The sequence below is a fragment of the Myotis myotis genome, unplaced genomic scaffold (genome assembly GCF_014108235.1).
Source record: "Myotis myotis isolate mMyoMyo1 unplaced genomic scaffold, mMyoMyo1.p scaffold_m19_p_7, whole genome shotgun sequence".
NCBI classification, from domain to species: domain Eukaryota; kingdom Metazoa; phylum Chordata; class Mammalia; order Chiroptera; family Vespertilionidae; genus Myotis; species Myotis myotis.
The window spans coordinates 6636977-6660981 of NW_023416379.1; the positions used below are offsets into that span (position 1 = coordinate 6636977).

The window sequence follows — 24005 nt, forward strand, 5'->3', positions numbered from 1 at the left end:
AGGAAGGACACTCTGATACGTGCTATAACAGGGACACACCTGGAGGACATTATACTGTGAAAATAAGCCAGGCTCAAAGGAACGAATAACTGTCGGAGGTACCCAAAGTGGTCAAATGTGAAGAGACAGAAAGTATGATGGCGGCTGCCAGGGGCTGGGGGAGGAAGAAGGGGAGTTACTCTTTAATCGGTACAGAGGGTTCCGGTTTTGCAGGATGAAAACAGTCCTGCAGATGGATGGTGGTGATGGTTGCACAACAATGTGAATGGACACTGAACTGTCATTGTTAACCATACTAAGAAATGATTAAGATGGCAAACGTTATGTGTACTTCACCACAATTTTAATTTTTTAATGTTAAGAACAAAAACTACTCTTAATTGAAACAAGCCCAATTAAGTTCAATGAAAAAAATACTTGTTAAGAAATAACTGTATATACTAGTATATGAGGCTAGGCATCTTAAGGAGGTAGAATACTGGATGGATAGAGTGCTGGCCCTCAATGTGGAAACCTGTAAACAAGCCTTGGCCGTGGAGACTGCCCTGCTCTCTGACTCCACGGATGGGAGCACTTGTTGGCGTGTCCGGTCCCCTAGCACTGGGAGTCTCTGAGGTTCCCGTTTGCTCCTCATTCAGTCCTTCAGTCATTCAAGTACAAAGGAGTCACAAAGAGTGACGTGGGGAGTAGAGTGAAGGCCAACACAAGCATAGACGAAGCGTTACGAGGGCTTTCAAGGAAACACCAACGTAACATTTGGTCCAACAGATTACGGAAAATAAGAAACAAAGACCAAATCATAAAAAGGAAATTTTAACGTAATAAACAGTGAGTAGAATTTGATCAGCTTGAGTCATTTTAAGAAAGATGGGTATATTGATAATACATTTAACAAAATAAGAAATAGTCTTTCTATTGATGATTAACTAACTATTGAGTTCCTATGATAAAAGACAGAACGAAAGACAGAAATGAACTTTATACATGAGCATAGTCTATAGAGAGCTCAAAACCAGCTTAAATACAGATAAACAGAAAGGCAAGAATTACACATTTCAAAGTGATCTGGGGAGTATTGACCCTGAGTTGTTAAACTGAGGCTAAAGCAAGCCAATAGGCTTCTTCAGGAAACAGACCTTGCGTTAGTTCTTGAAGGACAGGTCTGATTTACGCCCCAGGGAGGCATGGGGAGGGGAGGGGCAGGAAGGGCTGCGCTCCGGGCGGTGAAAGTGGGCTGGGAGAAGACGCTGGGATGAAAAGAGCTGCCACCTGATCCTGAGCTCATCAGCCTAGAACAGCACCTGGCACACAAATTCATTAAAGTGCTATCGCCACCATTTCCAATTTCCCATCAACTTTCCATTTAGTCCTTTCAATTACTTTGGCCTCTTACCCTAGTATCAATACCTATCTTTTTAGCCTGCTAATATAAATACAAATGAAGAAGATAAAGCAAGTTCAGAAACTACTATCATAGTTTCTGAAAATGACAATTTAAGGAAAAAAAAAATTAGGTCTTAAGGTACCATGGCAAACTAGGACAGAATAGTAAGGGCGTCGCTATGCTCACCGAAGTCAGACACACTCCCCGTCTTCGTGAGCTGCACGTCATAAACATTCAGCGGAAAGACTTCTATTTCATCATAAACCTACGAAAGGTGCAAACAACAAGGCCAGGGATCTGATGTCACGGAATCTTGGAAATGGATCTCGACTGTTTCCGAACTAGACGCCAAATTTAAACAGGAACCACCACCCCCGCCCCCCTCCAAATTACTGATTTTTTAAATTAAGAGGCCATGGATGTGGCTCCGACTCTGGTCCTACGGCTGACTCCCGCTCACCTGTTCTTGCAGGTATTCAGAGGGGGCAGGAATGCAGTACTCGATGTTTTCATCTACCAGTTTGCGAAGCTGTAGGCCATAGTGGCTGGGTTCCACCTGCCTCAACTGTAAGGAAAAGGACAATTACTCAGGTTGTAAATATTCTTTCTAAATTCACCCCTGCTCATTAAAAATCCAAGTGGAAATGTCTAAAAAATGAAATGCCATATGGAAGTTGCTGAGTTTAAACCATATAAGAGCTTGAATTTAAAAATGGCAAGAACAGACAATTATTTTCAAAGTTTTCTCTAAATGATACTGTTTACCACTAAAAGCAGGAGATATATTTTTAAGAGGTTCTAGTCCCAGATGTCTGACAATAGAATATACAGGGATGGGAAAAGTAGGGCTATAGTTGTGAGTATGTGAAACATTGGGCTTATTCTTATTTATTATTTGCTATTTATTTATTATATATTTGTACTACAGCTATAAACCTACTTTTGCCCAGTCCTGCAACGTACTATTTCAGCACATGCTATATCTTTACATATTGGTTGTACCTAACTTTAAGTTGTTTCCCACTACTAAAGCAGAGAAATTAGTGAAATGTGAAAAATCTCATATTCTACAGACTTCAGAATTAGGAATTTCTTACTCTAAAATTTTTTTAAAAGGAAAATATGTACCCACACACACATTGGTGGCATCATTGCTATAAAACAACATTGTTGACTGACTAAAAAACCTTACATAATGGAGGAAAAGAAAATTCATATTCATGAGTAACATATGTAAATGTCTGGTATACTAAGGCTTCAATCAAAGTGACAAGGGAGGGCTGAAATTAAGGATCATCTACATCTATTAAGTGTGCATGGTAAAGAGTTACCAAGCTCTGCATGCCTTTTTTACCTTTTCATATAGTTGATTGTACTTTCTCTGAAAACTTAAAAATATTTAAGCTCTCCTCTGCCACCTGGTGGTCTAAAAACATCTAACCTGATGGTGCTGAGTCTGTTTTTGACTCAGTGACTGATCATAAGCTACCTTTTCAGTAATAAAGCCCGATTTGAATAATGAATAAAACATCTCATAACAGTCTGCATGAAACCAGTGCGAATGGTATCAAGTTACTTGTTTAATCCGGTAAAACTACTTAGGATCAAATCAAACTACTTCCAAGATTAGGGCACCATCTCCAAGTAACTTAAATAACAACAGCCTTCAGATGTACTCTCTACAGAAAGGGACTTAGAGAATCTCAGTGACTAGCTTGGGTTCTTCACGAAGATGAGGGGCCCTGCCCTAGCAATCCTGACTTCTGATGGACAGGAGAATGCTAATAAATACGTCCATTAATAAGTTACTATTTCCCTGGTGTAGAAAGGGAGGCCTGAAAACCACACAGACTCAGAAGGCATAGGGATGTGGCATTAATGATTCTTTTTCTTCAGAATTACATCTCTGCAGCGAAGCCCATTACCTTGCATGCCAACATCAAAATGTCTTCCACCCTGTGGTCCGGCTTGATCACCACGGTAACGCCTGGACTGTCCTGGAAGTGAATGTAGGTCTGGACTTCCCATGGGTCGCGGGGAGCACCATCCACTGCTGAGCTGCACATGTGCAGAAGTTCATCGACCTGTTTTCAGATTCCAAAAGGAAATGATTACTGATTACTGATTTTTTAAATTAATATGCTCACCAAAGTCAGACACACTCCCCGTCTTCATAAACCTACGAAAGGTGCAAACAACAAGGCCAGGGATCTGATGTCACGGAATCTTGGAAATGGATCTCGACTGTTTCCGACTTGATTTTTTAAAATGAGGGAAACTACTGAAATCATATCCCCTTCATTTACGGCATTATTTTATCATAAACCTTTCACACTCCTTCCACCTCTGGCTTCTCTTGACCCTCTGGGGCTGTCAGACAAGCTGTTCTTCCTTCTTCGTTTAACCCACATGGAACTGATAGAGGCCAATGGAAGTCAACTGACTCCTTGGCCCGTGTTCTGGCCACTACACGCTCTGCCTCTTAACTGCCTCTAAGCCACGATCCTCGTGAATTTCGTGCACTCTCACCCGCGGCCTCAGGTGCCCGCCTGCATCCTGCCCCTGAGCTGCACTTAAGCCAATCAGCCCTCCAGCCTGGGGAACGTTTTTCTGTCCTTCAGCTGCTCCACATCCGCATGTCCTTTCAGAAATCAGCCCCCAACATCGGCCTTTTCCGAACACGCTGAGTTTCCTAAACTTCGTCACCACAGCCACTCAATGACCTCGTGCTAACCTGCACTCCCAACGTTTATAAAGAAAACTAGTGAACACTTAGCAAGTAAGTCAGAAATGCTTTCCTCTGACCAGGTTGCATGGGTCTGGTGGTGAAGCAGAGACCTGAGGACTGGAGAGACCCGACTCTCCAGCCACAAACGCCCAACCAGCACGCGGGGACCCGGGACAGGACACTCCCCTGGCTGGGCCTGTGTCCGACGCCGTGAAAGCAGGTGTTATTCATATAGTTGCAGCAGGTTATTAACTAACAATACAGATGTGTGAGCAAAGGAGACCATCTGTGTAAAAACACCTTACACAGCAGGAACCTGACATATGGATTCAATGCTACACAGAACTCTATCCCCCTCATCACACATCAAGTTCTTATCGATGGATGATTTGACTTTGAATTCCATGCATTTAAAAAAAAAAAAAAATCAAAGATCCTCCTAGGTAGGAGTTAAAAACAAAAATAGATATATTAAAGAAATTAAAAAAAAAAACAAAAAACAGGTTCAGGCAAGCAAGGGAAGACCTATCTTCCTGTGCCATCGTTTTTATTTTTATTTATTTATTTTAAAGATTTTTATTGATTTCAGAGAAGAAGGGAAAAAGAGAGAGAAAAACATCAATGATGAGAGAGAATCACTGATCAGCTGCCTCCTGCACACCCGCCACTGAAGATTGAGCCCACAACCCAGGCATCGGATCCTTGACCGGAATCGAACCCGGGACCTTTTCAGTCCACAGGCTCACACTCTATCCACTGAGCCAAACCGGCAAGGGTTGTGCCTTTTAAATGTGCTGATCATCGCTGAGAGGCATTTCTGGACCTGCCACGGATCTGCCACTTTCTGTACATTTTCCCGGACAGATGACGACAGCCCAGGATCAATATGAACCTCACGTGGCAAAACAAAAGGAAAAAAGAGACAGAGGAGCAGATGCCAGGAGCCAAGGGCGGGAGAAGCAGCACGGACACCACGATCTCCTGAAGGGTCCCTATCTCACAGGACCGCGTCCTCTCCTCTGGGAAAACCTCCCAGCTCCTTCTTGTCATCTGAGCAGTGAGCTGTGGTTTCACCCAGGTGAGGCAGCAACCAGCAGGTACTGCTTAAAGGTGCAGACCCAACCTCGCAGACCAGGCTTACGCAGAATCCAACCAAAACCCCAGCAGGGGTCACTGTGGAGTAAGAAACCACACTACGGAGATCAGTCCTGATTCCTGCCGCAAAGCTGTTTCATCTGGCACTTTGGGGACAGAACAGGAAAAATGTGACTGAGGACAGACGGTGGGAGAGGACATAAGAAATGCAAACCCACAACTATCCCTCCTGGCCCCACCCCCCGCTGTCCATCAGAGAGGCCGGCACTCAGGGCGGATGCAATCAGCGTTGACCTGCTGTCAGTCACTCACGATTCAGAGCCCTCTATTTAACAGGTGAGGAAAATGAGGCTGGGAAAACTCTAGAACCTTGCCCAAGCGCACACAGGAGCTATGACTGTGGGACTGTGGGGATCTGAACCTGAGAACCTGGCTTCAGTGTGTGCGCACCACCACGACACTAGACGGAAATATCAGCTGGGCAGTCACCTCCCCTCAGAAAGGATGCCACTTGCCTGCCCCAGCCCCTTTCTGTTATGCAGGACACACGCCCGCCATTCATTCCCCACCCAGTAGTGAAGCCACGTTCGCCTCCGGATTCTTGTTCAGGCCCATTTCCCACAGCTGCATTGCTGACACCATGTATAGCCTTCACCCTCGTTTCAAATGCTACCCATCCCCTCCCCCAAGGCCACCAGTTCGATGAACTTCTGGCCTGTGTCGCTGGCCACAGCTGCTCGGGCGTCCCCAGGTGCTAGGATGACTGACATAACAGCAGAGCCTCCGGTCTCCTTCCGCCCTAACACAGTGCGTCCTGCACCCAGGACGCACCCAACACGTGGGTGCTGACTTGGAAACACCCAGAACTTCAGTCACACACAGGCTTGTCCATTTCCCGTATCTTATTCAAATCTGTTCCTACAGTGTCAACTTCTTAATCTTCCCTAACAAAGTCAAGAGGAGAAATTAACAGATTATTGCCGGGGAAGAAGCCCTGGACAAGAGAACAGTGTGCAGGGAGATGCAGAGATGGAAGGGAGGACAAAAGAAATATGCGTTTTATACTCAATGAATCAGGGCTCTGTGCCCACAGCAGCTCTGAGGAATCTCCTCCTGAGTCCACCCTCGACCTAAGGTGGCGTGGACGGCAGAAGAGAAGGCACCCCACAAGGCCAGGAGGGACTCAGACCCTCTCAAGAGACACCTCCATGAAAACTGACGTAGAATTTTTTCTGTGTATAACACACACACACACACATCCCAGAGTGTACGCAATTACAGAGGTAAAACCTGCTTATGCAAGGGAAGCATCGAGACTGTGGCGCCGATTCATTCATTTGAACTAGAAAAAGAAAAGGCTGTTTGATTTAAGCTCACCTAGGCTGTGACAAGTTTTGCCCATTTGGACAGAAAACTAGATTGATTCCCTCAAGGGACAATGCCATCCAGGCTGGGAATACACACGCTTTATTTTCAACCAGCCGGAGAGAACATTCTCCCACATTCTTTGAAAGGAACAGGAGATCTTGAAGCGCAGCGCCTCAAACGGAGCCATCTGGAAAACCCTCCTCCCGGTTTAATCCTCACCCGCACCCCAGCCCATGATTGGCTCCCATGTCAAGGCTGGTGCAAACCCAGCCTGCCTCCTCCTCTCCCTCCCCCTCCCCCTCCGAATTAACTTCCAATTAGCCCATCCCAGGTTCCGGCTCCCGCAGAAGGCAGACGGAGACGGTGAAAACATACAGACAGCCTCGGTCAAATCCCAGCCTTGCCTGGGCTGGTGATCTGTCTCCGGCTTCAGTATCTTCCCCTGTAAAGGATGCTAAAATGCCAGCCGCGTGGGAGGTGGGGGGCTGGTGTGAGGAATGGCATTTGAAGGTACATCGACTGTACCTCTTTTTTTAAAAAAATATGTTTTTATTTATTTTAGAGAGAGAGGAAGGGAGAGGGATAGAGAGACAGAAACATCAATGAGAGAGAAACTTCACTGACTGGCTGCCTCCTGCATGCCCCTTACCGGGGATCAAGCCAGCAACCTCAGCATGTGCCCTGACCGGGAATCGAACCGGTGACCTCTGGGTTCCTGGTTGATGCTCAACCAACTGAGCCACACAGGCAAGGCCGAAGGGTCCAACCTTGTGAAAGAACTTTTTAAAGTCCAGTCTGGATGGTGGCATTACATTGAAATAGATTTAACCACCGTGACTCTGTGATGGTCACTACGAAGATCTGGGTGAGAGCCTGCCTGGGAGCCGTGGTGAGCACTGAAGCTCAGACCACCCACTGTGCGGTCCAGCTCTGGCCGGCCGGCCACGAACCCGGAGCCACACGGCTGAGCTGCCCTCTGGCTCTGCAGACGAGCTGGTTAAGGTTGACAAACCACTCAGCTCCCCCTGGTAGGGCAGCTCCCACGAAAGTATTTACTGTGCTTTTTCCAGGGATGTGCCGGGAAGCTCACGTCTGCTCAGTGAGCCTGGAGGAGGGGAACGGAAGCTCCGCATGTTCTCACAGCAGATGCTCCCTGATCAAATGGCCCGTAATTACCACTTGGCTCACTGAAGGGAAGTGAGTAGCAAATCAGAGCCTGCCTGTCACAAATGGGCCCACGCCACCAGGGCTGCTGATAAAGGGACGTCCATTAGCAAGTGAGATGGGGGGGCGTCAGGGGCGGGGCCTCACAGCTCTGGGTGTTCTCAACAGCAGCAAAATGTCACAGGAGAAAGTGTTCATTCCTTCTTAGGCAGCTAATATGAAGGAAAACCACCAATGTCTGTTTCTCTTTCTCTCTTTCTTCTCTTTCTTTCCTTCCTTCCACCCTTCCATCCATCTGTATATATATGTATGTATTGTAGGGTTCCATACTAATATTCTACTTAAACAAATACTAGGTTATAGTTCAGAGTACATGGTTTCGTTCATATTTTCCATGTTAAAGACCCACAGTAGCATTTCCCCCGTTTGGAGCTAATGACTAATGTGACAATACTTCATTCACTCGCTGCCACAGACCGTTGGGACGCCCAGAGCCAGTTTTCCAGGAGCGCGCCGAGAAACTCCTGTACAGGCTGCCCGTCCTGAGCCTCTTGGGGGACTGTTGTCACCATCTCCATAACAAACTCCTCCCTGCAAACCCTGAGGCTCACTATTACTCACCAGGAAGCACCTATAAGGTTTCACTTGGGGCTGGCCAGGCTGGCCCCTAAAAAAGGCTCAGCTAGGACTGACTGGCTAGACTCCAACCTAAACAGATTTCAAGTCAGGGTGACTCACCGCTGAACTGTGACACGGGCACCACCGAGAGTGGAATATCTAAAAACGCCCCGGCCCCTCCTCCCACTGCTCAGGAATGACTGCCTTTCTGTTACACTAACGAGCACAATATGCCGACTGTATACAAATAGCTGGTTTGGGAAAGTTATAAACATCCTCCAAGAGTGGCCAGCGGAGGAAAACTCCTGAGGTGTAATATTCATTATTCAACCAGCTGCAGGCAGATTTCTAAGTCCCAGGGATCTGTAAGAACAAATGCCCTTAATTCAACCTGCAACTCGATTAAACCTGGTTATCGGAGTCTGCAGTGCCGAAGCAGAAATACGCCATGAAAACAGCCCTCTAAGTCAAAGGAATTTCTTCAGCGTCCCTATACCGGAAGCAATGCTTGGTTAAAATAAATGGGGGTAGCTGTTTAAATACATATGCTTTGTAAAACAGATGCAATAATACCTCCCTCTTGCCCATTAGAGCACCGTGGGACTGGCCAAGGAAATCACAGAAGGTTTCTTGGTAATCTGAGCCCAATTTAAACAATTGATTCTAATCATTAATGGCTATGTTGGCAAAATTTATTTTTAGGTCCAACATAAGTCCTGCTCATAGGAAGTGCTTTGATGATTCAACTTCCTAATGTTCACAAACCTGTTAAGCATCATCAAATAAATAGCTCTATAAAAGTCAGAAAATTGCCCTAACCAGTTTGGCTCAGTGGATAGAGCGTCGGCCTGCGGACTGAAGGGTCCCGGGTTCGATTCTGGTCAAGGGCATGTACCTTGGTTGTAGGCACCTCCCCAGTAGGGGGTGTGCAGGAAGCAGCTGAATCGATGTTTCTCTCTCATCGATGTTTCTGGCTCTCTCTCCCTCTCCCTTCCTCTCTGTAAAAAATCAATAAAATATATTAAAAAAAAAAAGTCAGAAAATAAAGCTCCATAAAATGTGACCCTCGCTTCCACATGATATGGAAAGCGGAGTCAGAGTAATAACAACCTGTCAAACATCAAAACAAGACCCTCTTCAGACGTCATCTTGCCCTTTCCCTGTTCCCTTAGATCAGTGGTCGGCAAACTGCGGCTCGCGAGCCACATGCAGCTCTTTGGCCCCTTGAGTGTGGCTCTTCCACAAAATACCGACTTCTGCGCATGGGCCACGAAGTTTCAATCGCACTGTACATGCGCGCCCGCACATGGTATTTTGTGGAAGAGCCACACTCAAGGGGCCAAAGAGCCGCGTGTGGCTCGCGAGCCACAGTTTGTCAACCACTGCCTTAGGTCATCATAGGATAACTCATCTGTCCGAGAGTCTCTGGAGAAACATGTCAGTCAGCAGCATAAAGCTCAAGGTCGTGCACCGTGTTCAGTGTTAGAAAAAGCTTCAGCGATGAGCTCTCAGAATGTCCTGAAAACAATTCACTGCACGTGGCCGCATCTCAACACTGAGTGCTCAGGCTATTTGTTACTTGACAAGATGTGCAAACAGCCGCCCTTCCTCAAGGAAATTCAGTGGCAGCAACAGGCCGCCGTGTCAGGGCTTTGGATGCAGGATGGCCACGTCCCGGCCCTGCGGCTGCTGGGTGAACAGGGGGAAGGAAGCCCCTAGCCCGCCCAGGCCTCAGGCTCCTCGTCTGAGAAATGTAATGGCAAAGGGCCTACTTCAGTGATGGCGAACCTATGACACGCGTGTCAGAGGCGATACGCGAACTCATTTTTTTTTTGGTTGATTTTTCTTTGCTAAATGGCATTTAAATATATAAAATAAATATCAAAAATATAAGTCTTTGTTTGACTATGGTTGCAAAGATCAAAAAAATTCTATAGGTGACACGGCACCAGAGTTAAGTTAGGGTTTTTCAAAATGCTGACACGCCGAGCTCAGAAGGTTCGCCGTCACTGGCCTACTTCGTCCGGGTAACAAGGAAGCCAGGTGTCTGCACGATCCATCGAACAGTAGCTGCAGTTACTCTGATCACTAATCACACACATCTATTTTAATATAAAATCTATAGGAAACATAAATATTAGTACGAAAGGCAATGGAAAGTGGGGGTTCTTTTCTGATTCTTCTTCTTGTGTTACCAAGCACCCCAGGAGTGAGCAAGGGGCGCCAAAAGGAAAGTGAGCAACTTGTGTGTTTCATTTGGGGGGAAAGTCCAGGCTAAGGCTGCATTCCTTTGAACTAACTCTGATCCTATTGTTAACGGACAGTGAGCTTTTATGATTTGCAGACATGAGGGGGGACCCAGGGTTTGCAGCAGTGTGTGTGTGGGGGGGGGGGCGGGGAGGACCAGGATGTCCCAGGAGTCCTGTGGTCACTGGGAGTGGAGGCACTTGCCTGCGTTAGGGAGGGCCTCTTCTCCTTGCCTCTTCTTGCCAGAGTGTCCAGCCCTTTCAGAGAAGAAAACAGGCCCTTCTTGCTTCTCCCTCGCTGGGTCAGCGAGAGCGTCCGCTTGCGGAAAGCCGAGTCGTCTCGAGAACACACCTGATTCAGAACAGTTTAGAGCCTGGAGGGTGGTATCGGGGTGATGGAACCAAGCCCGGCCTGACAGCGCCCGCTGCCTGCTCTACAGGCTCTGACCGCCCCTTCAGAAGCTGTGGCGCGGCTGGCGTGGCCGATGGGCACCCACCACAGAGCATCACCTACTGGTTAGACGGCCCTGACCACCTTCAGATCCCTCCACGGGGGCAGCAGGGGGGGCAGAACAGCCACAGACCCCTCCCCAGGCTGAGCGAGGACCCACAGACCCCACCCACAGGCGCGGCTTCAGGAAGCCCTGGAATGTAACCTTCAACCAGCCCTTTAATTCACCCAGTGCGGCCACCCCTGGGCGCGCGCCCTCCTGACCATCCCGGAGGGACAGGGGAAAGGCAGATGCGGATGTGAACGCTCAGCGACCGTCTCCCAGGAGCTGGGAGCTGGGTCCCAGGAGCAGCAGCAGAGCCAGGATGCTGCCCACCCTCCACCCCCAGCGCTCGCCCCGGGCCCTGCTGGGTCACTGGGCGTGGTCCCAGCGGAGCTGAGGGCCAGGAGCCGGGAAAGGGGAGCGTCCTCCGTCCCCCGGGCACTCACCAGCGCGTGGAAAGAGGAGACGGACAGGATGCCCAGCCGGCCCAGGGCCAGCTTGGAGGGGCGGCTGGCGGCGGCCAGCAGGCTCTTGGGGTTGGGCAGCTCCCCGCCTTGCAGGCTGGCCAGGTAGCAGCGCATCCGGAACAGATCCATGTGGAACCTCTCCAGGTTCTGCTCCCACTGCTGAATCTGGGGGGCAAGAACAGGGCGATTTAAAGAAACATGAGTGTTCACGGGTCACACACTGTGGCCTGGCTGAAACGAGCCCTCCCCCCTCCCCCTGGTTCACCCCTCCCACCGAAACACAGCCAGCGGGTCAGATGGCACAGCACTGCATCGGGGGTCCCCATGGTGCCTTGCCCGAGGGGCACGACCTCTGGAGAGACCTGACGTAGGCAGAGGCACAACAGGAAGTCAGCTTTCCCACTGTGTGCCATTCCCTCACGTTTACAGATGAGCTGATGGCACACACACGGATGCTGGACGCGCGTGTGTGTGTGTGTGTGTGTGTGTGTGTGTGGCGGGGGAGGGGGGGAGGGGGCGTGGCTTTACATTTCTGCACATTCTGAGTAAGTAACTCAAGATAGTAAGAAGCAAATGCACTTTAGTTGGGATCAGGACTAGTAAAGCGATCAGGCACAGGGAAAAGATATTCCCAGCCTGTCTCACACCTGTCTTCTCGAGCTAATTCCTGAAAATCCACAATTATAAGCGCATTATTCTGTCTTCTAATAAAATGCCGCTGTTTATTAAAGCTTCTCCCTTATTCATACAATTCCATGTGAACCAGTTTCGGAGATACTTTCTAGGGCTTCTGTTGGGGGTGCAGGCATGAGAGAAGGAAAACCAATGAGCCCCTGGATACCAGGAGATAAAGAAGCCCATGCCATCCACAGTGGGTGAAAAGAAATAGATACGTAAAATAAAATAAAATCCAGGTCTATGCCAATCACTATAGATCAAGGACGATGACAATCTCTCACCCTGTCACTGAATTCTGCACTTTACAAGGTGTTTTTAAAGGCATCACTTAATGTACTTATGTGACTGCACATCAAAGTGCAACTGGGAGGTGAAGACAGTGCCATCTTAAACAGGGAATCATAACGTTTTGTCAGAAACGCTGTGATAATCTCCACCCAAAACGTGGGACAAAATGGAGGTGAATTCACGGGAAGAACATGATTCAGAGGCTTGGGTTTGTTGGAGGGAAGACAGGGCTGGCAGACCCCAACCGCTTAAAGCAGATCTTACAAAGCTCAAGAAGTGCCGAAGTTCAAAACATGGGTATCCCAGTCACTACTGTACATTGCAGAGGCGACTTTTAAATTGAAATTAGAAAATACAAGTGAGATGGGACCTGAGGACCTGAGGACCGCTCTGTTCAACAATGCTTCCTGTCCTTCTCCTGACTGGGCCGTTGCGATGGCTCATTCTGTGGGTCAATCTGACTGGGCCAAGGAGTGTCCGGCTGTGGGGTCAAACACTATTCTGGGTGCTTCTTTGAGGATGCGCGTGGATGAGATTAACTTTAAATGGGTAGACTGAAAAGCAGACTGCCCTTTCTAATGTGGGTGGGCCTCATCGAATCAGGTGAAGGCCCGAATAGAACAAAAAGGCTGAACCCCTCTCCTCCACCCGACCCCCCTATACTCCCCCCCAACCCCCGTAAGGGAGAATTCCTCCTGCCTAAAGGCCTTCCAACTGAGATGTTAGTTTTTTCTGCCTTTGGACTTGAACTGAATCACTGGCTCTTCCTGCCCCTTGGGCCTGCGGTCTTGGGCTGGAGCCAGCTCTCCGGGGTCTCCGGTTGCTGACTCGCTCTGCAGATCTTGGGACTTGCCCACCTCCATAATCACATGGGTCTATCCTTTCTAATAAGTCTCTTTATATTTTTCCATATGTCCTATTGGTTCCATTTCTCTGGAGAACCCTGACTAATGCATCCTTTATCCCCATAGATCTCTGAGGCAAAGTAAGCCATCATTAGTCACACATCTAGTCCATATCTCAAGACAGTAATTACCTGGTTGTTTTAAGGCCATGGCTTTTTATAGAGAGAATCAGTCATGGAGGTTAAATGAGGATTTGTGGTTGGATAAGAACAATGAAATATTTGACTTTTTTTCCCACAGAGTCACCAAAGTGGTAGGGAAGGACTTGGGGGAATATGCAGGTGGAAGTACAGTGCGGACATGGAGTCAGAGGCTGGGGTTACATGGAGGGAAGAGGACAGTAGAAAGACTGGACTCATGGGGGGAGAGGTGACTCACGTAATACTTTAAACAATAAAGAATTTAAATAAATAAAGTTTACATGAAGAGAGAAAAAAAGATTAAACAAAGGAAAAAAGAGAGACAGACTGGACGCACAAGCTCAGAACAGATCTTGTAACACTGAGAAAGTCTGGCAACATAGGCAATGAGGCTGCTGGGGGAGTAGGATTACCCCACCTTTTTATCTCAGCACAGGAGGCCGAGGCCCAGGAGGGAAGTGACTTGCCCAGGATCACATTATAAGCTGCCCTTCCAGACCAGCAAGGCTCACAGCTGCTGCCCAGTGAACAACAGGTGGGGACAAGCCTCTACCGTGTATTCACAACACAGCTGGGTCCCAGGTCTTCTCACTCCCAAGGCAGCTATCTGTGTCCTATCCAAGAACTATTTCAGCAACTTGTATTTAAATTTCCATCCAATTACCAACTGTTTTCCTCCCCACAGCCCCCCGAGTGTTGTACATACAGGATGTAAGACCATCTACGCTCTCACGTGGGGGCCCTATTCATAGCGAACATTTTGCATTTCAATTTCCTACCAGCCACGTGCAAGTTCAGCCCAAATTTAAAGTAATGTTATGTTTTATAATTATGCCTCAAAAGATGAGGTAAAGGAGGAGATAGAGATATATTTTTTAAAAGTAAAGGGAGAAATAGAAGACAATTTTGTAGCTACCTAAACATATACTACCTTAGGAAAATGCAATCATCATCACTAAAATAGTAATGTTATCTGACATCACATTTTTCAGAGAAGTTCTGTAGTTTTTTTTTTTTTCTAACATCATCTAAAATTAAAATGCCCCAAATCAAGTCTCCTATACAAAGGCTGTTATTTTTTCCATTTTTCAAAATTCCTAAAAAACTGATAATTGCCCCTAGATAGTTCTTCATTTTTAAAATAAATCTCAGGACATGAGAATAAAAACTCAACTTTTTTGAAGAGTAAGCTTCCATTTCTTCCTTTTTTTAAAAAAAATAAATTTTTATTGATTTCAGAGAGGAAGGAAGAGGGGGGGAGAGAGAGAAACATCAATGAGGAGAGAGAATCATCGATCAGCCGCCTCCTGCACGCCCCACACTGGGGTTAGAGCCCACAACCCGGCTATGTGCTCTGACCGGGAATTGAAGCACGACCTCCTGGTTCATAGGTCAACGCTCAACCACTCACCCACACCAGCCTGGCAAGCTTTCATTTCTTTTAATCATCCATGCACAAAACAAAACAAAAAAATGACAAGAATGAAGAAAACTTGCTCTAAGGAGGTTTCCATTGTCTTTCACTTTAAATGGAAAAATTAACAATATTAAGGAGGAAAACCCCCATTTTTGAGCACTTTCACACACACAATGTAAAAATTTCCTCTTTATTGCTAACATAGCTGTATTCATTTACTGAGCGCTGGAAAGTGGGAGGGGGAGGAGATGGAGTCCAAGGCCGAACACAGCAGATGAATAATGACACAGAAAAAGTTGACCAGCACAGGCAGGCCACGCCCAGCACTCCTCACACAGTATTTCCTACCACTTAGTCATCTGATCGCAGTGCTTGGTCATTCGTCCACCACCAGGCTTGTCCTGAAAGACAAGTGTTCTTCCCTTTTGACAGAAGAAGCTGAAAAGCTCCACGTTCCAAGCACCAAAACCTACCTTCACAGAGAAACCCACGCAGTAACGCAGACCACACTGAGGCTAACTAGTGTTAGAACAACCAGCTGGGTTGTTTTGTTTTGCCTTTCAGGTATAATTCACATGCCAGGAATTCAGTTTTATGATAAATATACTTCCCATCAAGTTGAGCTGAATATTCCAAGTTACGAAAACAAGTAAATTAAGGATTAATTTCTCTTTTATATACAACCAGCCATCGCCTGGTTAATTAGCAAGTGAAACATAATCTGACTCACAAAAGTCTTTCTGAGAGAGGCAAGAGAGCCCTTTGGTTAGAAGCGCAGACCTGTGTTCGAATCCCAGCTCTGCCACTTAGCAGCTGTGTGACATTAGGAAATGTACTTAACCTCTCTCAGGGTCTATTACTCATCCTTCAAATGGGTGATGCACACAAACTTGACCCCATGGAGTTTCTGTGAAAACATACATGATCATGGCCCAAGGAGATGTTAGCTGGGGAAGGAAGGAAGGAAGGAAGGAAGGAATGAAGGAAGGAAGGAAGGAAGGAAGGAAGGCAGGCCGGCCTGGGGGAAAGAGGCTGAGAGCTGGAGAGGAGCAGGGTGGGGAGGAGGGAGGGGACCATGGCAGAGAAGGACTCCAAGTGGGCAGAAGAGGAAGGAAGACACAGGTGCATTCGCTGATGAACTCGAGTGAAGTACCAGGGGGACAGGCTTAGAAAGCGAAAGATCCTTCAGGGCTGGGGGATGTCCGGCCCTCAGGCCACGTAAGGCCTGCAAAAGCATTTGGTCTGGCCCTGCCAAGGCACTGGGGTGAGTTACAGTAAGTAAATGTTTGACCAAATAAATAGCAGGCTAATTTTTAAGTTGCTAATTTTGTATGGCCCTCGAATGGTGTTATAATTATCCAAATGGCCCTTGGCAGAAAAAAGGTTCCCCACCCCTGCTTTAGGCGGTCATACTTCATACGAGGAGCAACCTTATGCACAAGGAGGTAATTATAGAACAGTGTGCTGAGCAGTGATAGAGACGCCAAGACTTACGGGAGAGCAGAAAGGGGCCCTGATGGAGAGGGTGGGAGGGGAGGCAAGGGCAGCTCCTTGTAGCCCGTCCCTCTGACGGCAAGGGGTCAGGGGTGGGGGACAGTCTGTATGCAGGGGTGTGGCTCACGTGGGTCTTCTCTGCCTGGGGCAAAACCCAAAGAAGAAGTGGAAGTTTGGTGATTGTAAGATGAAGGTGGAGGTGGGGAGAGGTTACCAGGGACTGTATTTTGTAAGCAATGGGGAGCCACTAAAAGATTTTTAAACATGGTCATCCCATCATCAGATTCGCTTTTAGGTGCAAAAAGCACTCTGGCCTTGTGTGTAGGATGCATCAGAGGAAGGGCAATCCTGGCAGCGTCAGCGGTGGTACAGAGAAGACAGACGGGAGGCGGGCCTAGTCACCCTCCATCTCTCCCCCTGCAACCCCCGCACATCATGTACCTGAACAGTCACAGGCCAGGGGCACCGCATGGTTTCAGAGCGCCCTGCCTGCGCTCGTGCTCGCCCTTGGCCTGGAATGCCCGTCTCCATTCCTCTTCTGATGAACTCCGTCTCATTCTTTAAGAAGCAATTCAAGCATGCCTCCACCAGGAAGTCCTCCATGACTACACAGGAGGCTACACTTCCAGTTTGTCTTCCGAACACTCTGGAATATCATTTGCCCTGAATTCATTACATGATGTTGAACTTCCATGCTCAGCTCTCTATCACCCTGCTCACCTGAGAGCACCTTGAGGGTTAAGGCAGCATCTCCTCTGAGTCCCTAGTCTGTGCGCATTTGCCTGGCCCAGACTTGCACTCACAGAACTAAGCTGAATGCTAATCTCCTGCCCCAAATCCTTCCGCCACCTCCACGCTGCCTCCTGAATGAGGCCCACGCTTTGGCCCGGCACCTCCATCGTCTGGCCTGTCTCCCTCACAACCCTTCACAGTCTCTCCGTCACTTACTCTCCAAGTTGCTTGCCCCCACCACACACCATTATGTATTGTATTTCCCTCCGGCTCTGTTCCCTTCCCCAGCTTCCAATTGTCCAAATTCAATCCATCCTCTGTCATTTTAAAACCTGAAGTAAACATCTGAGATGAAGCCCACGTTTCACAAACCCAGAGCCCTCCCAAGCCCACCAACCAAGAGTGTGCGCCCCCCTGCACTGCCCCCGTTCTAACCGCCCCTCGCTCTCGGTCCAGTGACCCACGGGGAGTGAGAAAGGCGCAGAGCTAATCAGGGGTGGGGGGAGGATGGGGGAAGCCGCCTGGGAGGAAGCCACGACCGCCTAAGGGTGGTGAGGTTTTGTCCCTGTTTACTTGTTGAAAATAATAAACAGAAGGGGGAAAAAAAGTTCTAACTGGACTTAATTTACAGCTCTTCCTGCCTCCCAACTTCAAAAGGAAGCCGACATGTGGCCTGGCCGCGTGGCCGGCTCCACACGGGATACGCTCAAATGAAAGTTGCGTCCCTCTGCCCCACCCAGACCCCAGAGGCCCCGGGCCAGACCATAAGATGGGTGTCTTAAAGCACAGCATCCGGCACACAACGGGACGAAGTGCAGCCGCTATTGTTGTCCGTGTCTTTTTATTTGGACAAGCCACTGGCCGTGATCTTGTCCACCCGTTCTTCCAACCAGACCTGTCGCAGAGACTTCATCTTGCATGATGTAATGTGCCTTGTAGGTTCAGCTATTATTAAGCTATGAGTGACTTTTTTTTCTTCTGAGATTCTTGAGGTCTCTGGGGGAAAGCTCTACATGAATAAAACAATATTTTCTTTCATGTAGAATAAAGTTCAGATTTTATAATCAGTGGATAAAGCACGGCTCTTGTAAAGACGTTTTCCAAAGGTAGTTTCAAGAAAACGACACTTATGGGATATGTGAGAGATCACGTTTTTATTGGCCTTGATTTGTAAATACCTTTGCCTTTGTAGCTTCACAGAACGTTCTCCACAGACCATCTCATAAAAGTAACTGTAAGCACTGCTGGCCCCCCTAACATTTCATACACCTCGTGTCTGCAAGTCCAGAGCACAGAGCATCTGGCACACGAGGCAAGGCCAGTGGGTGCAGAAAAGGGAGTTCATGTTGCCCACTGCAAAGCCCTCTGGGAAAACACCCTGAAACACTGCCACTCCGGTGAGGAGGAGATTTCAGGTGGGATTTCTGAAGGTCAATCCCAATGATTTCTCCCCAAAATTCACAAGCCTCACTAGCATGAGATGGGAGTGTGCGTGGGAGGGGCGAGGAAAACAGGGCGGGGGAGGGGAGAACTGAAATGAAAAACTAGTAGTATTTGCGCTTAAAACCATGGGAGGGACGATTCTGCCAGAGGATGTAGAACGGGCCACAAGTAAGAATTGTCCTAACTCTTTAAAACAGTTTGTCCTCGGGCACCCAACCACCCAGACCTTGGGTCTGCGTGGGCATTCATGTGAGAGTCACCCCTCACATCCCACTCAGAGAATGACACCAACGGTAACATCACAAAATAAGTATTTACCAACTGTGGGCAAGGGAATAAAGTTCCACTTAATGAAAATATTAAATTTCTAAAAATGCTGGCTTGGACTTCATAGGGCCATAAAGAGGAAAATCGGAGGAGGAGGGAGGAGACGAGCCAGGAGCCATTCCATGGCACTAAATTTCCCTTTCTCTCCCTAGACCTAAACCTGTGACGATACACAAAGTCTCGAAAACTCCAGGCTGGGCATCCCACCAGAGGACTCCCGTGTGGCTTCAAGGTTCAGGGGTGGAGAGCCTGTAAGAGTTAAAGCCACACTTCCCCACCCCACACACACACTCCAGTCGCCGCGAGGGCTCTGAGTGGGCGCCCTGAGCCGTCTGAGGCACAGGACCACGGAGCACAGAGCTGTCACTGACACTCGTCCGCGTGTTAGGTTGTCTGAGCAAGCAAAAACAAACGCTAAGAAGCTGCTTCTCCTCCTCCGAAAGGCAAAGAGCACAAACTCCACCTGTTTCATTGTTACATGAGTATGAAATCAGACCAGCGAAGGCATTTTCCTTAGCACGTCATCTGCAATGGAAACAACGCTGGTTTCTGGAACCCACAGATGCGGGAATCTTACCTCTCAGCCGCTAGGGCAGCGGTTCTCAACCTGTGGGTCGCGACCCCTTTGGGGGTCGAACGACCCTTTCACAGGGGTCGCCTAAGACCATCGGAAAACACATATAGAATTACATATTGTTTTTGTGGTTAATCACGAGGCTTTCATTATGTTCCATTTGTAACAATGAAAATACATCCTGCATATCAGATATTTACATGACGATTCATAACAGCAGCAATATTACAGTTATGAAGTGGCAATGAAAATAATTTTATGGTTGGGGGTCACCACAACATGAGGAACTGTATTAAAGGGTCGCGGCGTTAGGAAGGTTGAGAACCACTGCTCTAGGGTTTTATTCTACAGAGTCTGTTCTGAAAGTGACAGTATCTGAGAGACTCAGCGAGGCAAGGGGGAGCTGCTCAATATTAGGAAAAAAGATTTTGGCACAAAATATCGCATGAGGTGTGCACAGCAGCCAAAGGCTGGAAAGCACATCCCACCACCCACGCCACAGACACGCAGCCACCAGGTGCTGGGATGAGAAGCCTGGACAGCTGCTCCCGGGAGACAGGGAAAGGCCGCCGCCCGCCAAGTGTGCTGTGCGTGGCCCAGGGGAGGACCAGGGGAGGGCCACCCGGGGCAGCAGCCGTACCTGGTTCTCTATGGCTTTCCTGTTCTTGGGGTCGCTGACCACGGACAGCTGTAGCTCGGCCATCTTCTTCATCTTGCTGTCCATGTCTATCTTCTGCGCCAGGTTTCTGGTCTGGTTCTTCAGCAGCCGCACCGTGTCCTCCTTGCCGCGCTTCTTTGCAAAGAGGGATGCGCACGCCGAGTGGATGGCGGTGACCCAGTTTTCCAGATCGGTCTGGCTAGTGGCCTACACGCAGGAGGGTAAATAAGTAAAATAAAAATAAACCCTCTTTAGAATTGTTTTAGCGCAAAGTGCTCTCCACAGTGGCAGGCTGGGCTTTGATGTGTAACCCCTAAGGGGTACCTTCACTCCCTAAAACTGTCTAATTTCGAAAACACACACAACCGCTCAACTCGGGTTCACAGCTCCCCTGATTCCAGGGGGCCTGGGAGAACATGGGGAGCAGAGCAGAAATAATCCTGCCCGGCCCATGTGGCTCCGTTGGCTGAGCATCAGTCATGAACCTGGAGGTCACAGTTCGATTCCCGGTCAGGGCACATGCCTGGGTTGCAGGCTCCATCCGCAATGTGGGGCACGCAAGAGGCAGCTGATCAGTGATTCTCATCATTGATGTTTCTCTCTCTCTCTCCCTCTCCCTTCTTCTCTCTGAAATCGATTTAAAAACATATATATATGATCCTGCAGCCCCAACATGTGGGAAGATGAGCTAGAATCAAGCTGTAAGCCTAGGGCAGGGGAGTAATAAGAAAGCCAGGTATGGCCACTCAGTGTTGCATTGTGCTGCTCTCTCAAGATGGCTTATGCTCATAATTTTAATAGAATGAGAAAATAGTAGGACTAAAATATTAAAATTTGAAACCAGGATATGAAATTTCATGTCTACAGTATGGACTCAATTATGAAAAATGTCAGTGAAAGAATGTTTTCTTTCCTCTACTCTCAGAACCTTCGGACACAAAGACAATGATGCTGTCACATGAGGGTTATATTTCACTCAAAAGCAATAAAGAAAGTCTGAATAGAGCAGGATGGGTGGAGGCGCGTGGCTCTAAGCAGGCGGAGGGCACTTTCAGTTCCCGACGTGCGGAAATAGCCACACGCATCCCAGCTCCAGGGAAGATCCCTAGTGACCTCCAGCTCATACACTTGGACCTGCTGCGACAATTTCTTAATTCCTCATTTTGCCTGAATCACAAAATGAAATACCCATTTCACACTTGCCCCTAAGGAGTCCATGTAGACTTAATCTGATGTATTTACCTTCCTGGCCATTTAGATCAACATCAATTCATTACTTTGCTTTAAAGATCATAGAACAGTGGTTCTCAACCTTCCTAATGCCACGACCCTTTCATACAGTTCATGTTGTGGTGACCCCCAATTTCATTGTTACAAATTGAACATAATTAAAGCATAGTGATTAATCACAAAAACAATATGTAATTATATATGTGTTTTCCGACGGTCTTAGGCGACCCCTGTGAAAGGGTCGTGCGACCCCCAAAGGGGTCGTGACCCACAGGTTGAGAACCGCTGTCATAGAAGGTTTAAGCGACTTTTCTGATAAGAGGAGGGAAATCAAATCTCGGGGCCCTGACGCTGGCCAGTTCAGAGACCAAGGCATTTACCTGGCACAGGTGCTGGGAAATTCTGTTTCAGAGAACCCTTCACAAAATCCTAGACGCCCACAGCCAGCGAGAGAACGCTGTTTGTTGTCCTGCAGGGCTCCTGAGGCCCAGGACCGAGTTCAGCAGAGACCTGAACCTGTGAGTTCTCCATGACCCTCCGGCCAGAGGTAACCCACAGCCTGCACGGTGTGGACAGGCATCGCCGGGGGTGGGCTGGGAGGCACTGGAGAAATGCGCTTCCCTTCTCGCTATCACCCCACCTTTTGTGAGTTCACTAACAACAGCAGCAATCACAGTTAGCTAACAACACTAGTCCTTAGTACTTACACACACATACATTATATCAGTTACCCCTAAGGCAACCCTAGCAGCTATGATTATTCTACCGGTGGGAGGGTCCAGAGCTCACAGAAGTTGGGTAAGTGCCCCAGCGACCGAGCCAGGACTCACACTTAAGCCCCCAGTCCCGGGGTGTGGTGCCACCATGCTCTGCGACTTCTCATTTGCTAGAAAGTTGCCAAAAGTCCCAGCAGCAGATCACCTGAACCTTGATGTTCCTACCACCACTCCCCCCGGGAGATGAGACCTCAGAGCATCTGGCGGGGAGCAAGTCCTGAACAGCTGCTTCTCCCACTTCCACTGGGTCCTTAGCAAGAACCTCAGCCTCTCCTGTGTGCTCTCCCTCGACTTCATCTAAGAAGCCTCCACTCGCCCGGCCCGGCGTGGCTCAGTGGTTAAGCGTTGACCTGTGAACCAGGAGGTTATGGTTCGAATCCCGGTCGGGGCACATGCCTGGGTTGTGAGCTCCATCCCCAGCGTGGGGCATGCAGGAGGCAGCCAATCCATGACTCCCTCTCAGCATTGTTGTTCGTATCTCTCTCTCCCTCTCCCTTCCTCTCTGAAATCAATAAAATATATGAATGATTTTTTTTTAAAGCCTCCACTCTGGGAATTTCGGACCTCACACCCCTTAGATCACCGGCTGTTCCCGGACAGGGATGGAGACCTTGCTTTGGATGAAGAACACCCCGTGGGCACCAGGAAATGCTCGCTGTGCGAGTGACTGACCGGCCCTGGGGCTGACGCTCGGGCTAAGCCCCAACCCAAAGCCTAGCTGAGCTGTCCTCTCGGTTCTGACCCTCACGCCCTCAGGCTCCGCGCATCGTCTGGGGCCTGCGCGCAGGAAGCTCGGCGGTACCTGGAACAGGTAGACGTCTCCGAAGGAGTTGCTGAGGCAGAACACGTTCTCCTTCTTGGGGTGCTCGGGGACGGCCTGCACGACGCTGTCCTCCGCGAACAGGGCGCAGCCGGGCGCGCTGCTCTGGTCCAGGGAGTTCTTCCCGTAGGCCTCGTAGAACAGCAGCGTGCAGCCTGTGGGGAGAAGCAACCCGGGCCTGTCACACGGTCCGAGGACCCAGCGAAGCCAGGAGAAGGCATGTACCTAAAAACAAGCAAACCTGCATGCAGCCACTGTGCCATGCAAAAGAAAAGGCTGCTCTCCAAAGTGTGCCCGGGTGCATTAGCATGAACTGGTGAAAATGAGGGGTGTCTGTTCGTGCCATGCTGGTAAGAGCGATCCTACGCATGAATTGCCATTTGCTGCTGCTTACTCCCGCCAGGAACGCCTCTCGGAATCCACACGTACTGGCTCACCGGGCCCCACAGCGGCCCGGAGGGCAGGCGCGCTCATTAGCCCATTTCACAGATGGGACAGCTGAGACGACACCGCCCGTGCAGGTTCCACAGCTGGACCCACACCCTCTGGCCCCAGAGGCCTCACTCTTACCCACAACATCGCATTAGAGAGAGCTCAATGCAGGAGGCCAGAGAAACTCCCATATTCGTTAACTTCGGGAGCTCCCACACTTACAGTATGCGGTCACGTGAAACCCAGTGAGCCTGGGAACCCGACCACTTATGTGAACATACCAGTTTATTCTCCAATGCCACGTAAAACAAAATTAGTGTATTCTTTTATCTCACAGCGATAGGAACTCTTACTATCATCTTATTAGTTTAGATTGAGAGAAAAGAGAAAGTATTTACCCCCTGAATTTTCAAAGATTACTCCAAAAATGCTGCCGCATAAGCCTGCAAGTATAGCGCTTCCCCCAACAGGCTCACAAAGTGCTGTAGGCAGAGGTTGTTAGAGGTCTGTTTTGATAATTAGATAGA

General features: G+C 48.6%; 1 protein-coding gene across 7 annotated transcripts in view; it reads right to left on the minus strand.

Moving 5' to 3' along the window:
• Positions 1-24005, minus strand: part of TIAM2 (TIAM Rac1 associated GEF 2) — a 160626-nt gene that overhangs the window by 49320 nt on the left and 87301 nt on the right. For all 7 annotated transcript variants that reach the window (XR_004968698.1, XM_036316123.1, XM_036316124.1 and 4 more), the window contains 7 exons: positions 23029-23201; positions 20203-20427; positions 11544-11729; positions 10809-10955; positions 3310-3468; positions 1845-1949; positions 1571-1649 (listed from right to left, as the gene is read on the minus strand). Coding sequence is in view for 6 of the 7 variants with exons in the window: in XM_036316123.1 (XP_036172016.1) it covers positions 1571-1649; positions 1845-1949; positions 3310-3468; positions 10809-10955; positions 11544-11729; positions 20203-20427; positions 23029-23201 (1074 nt within the window). In the remaining variant the exon portion in view is untranslated. The remainder of the gene's footprint in view (positions 1-1570; positions 1650-1844; positions 1950-3309; positions 3469-10808; positions 10956-11543; positions 11730-20202; positions 20428-23028; positions 23202-24005) is intronic.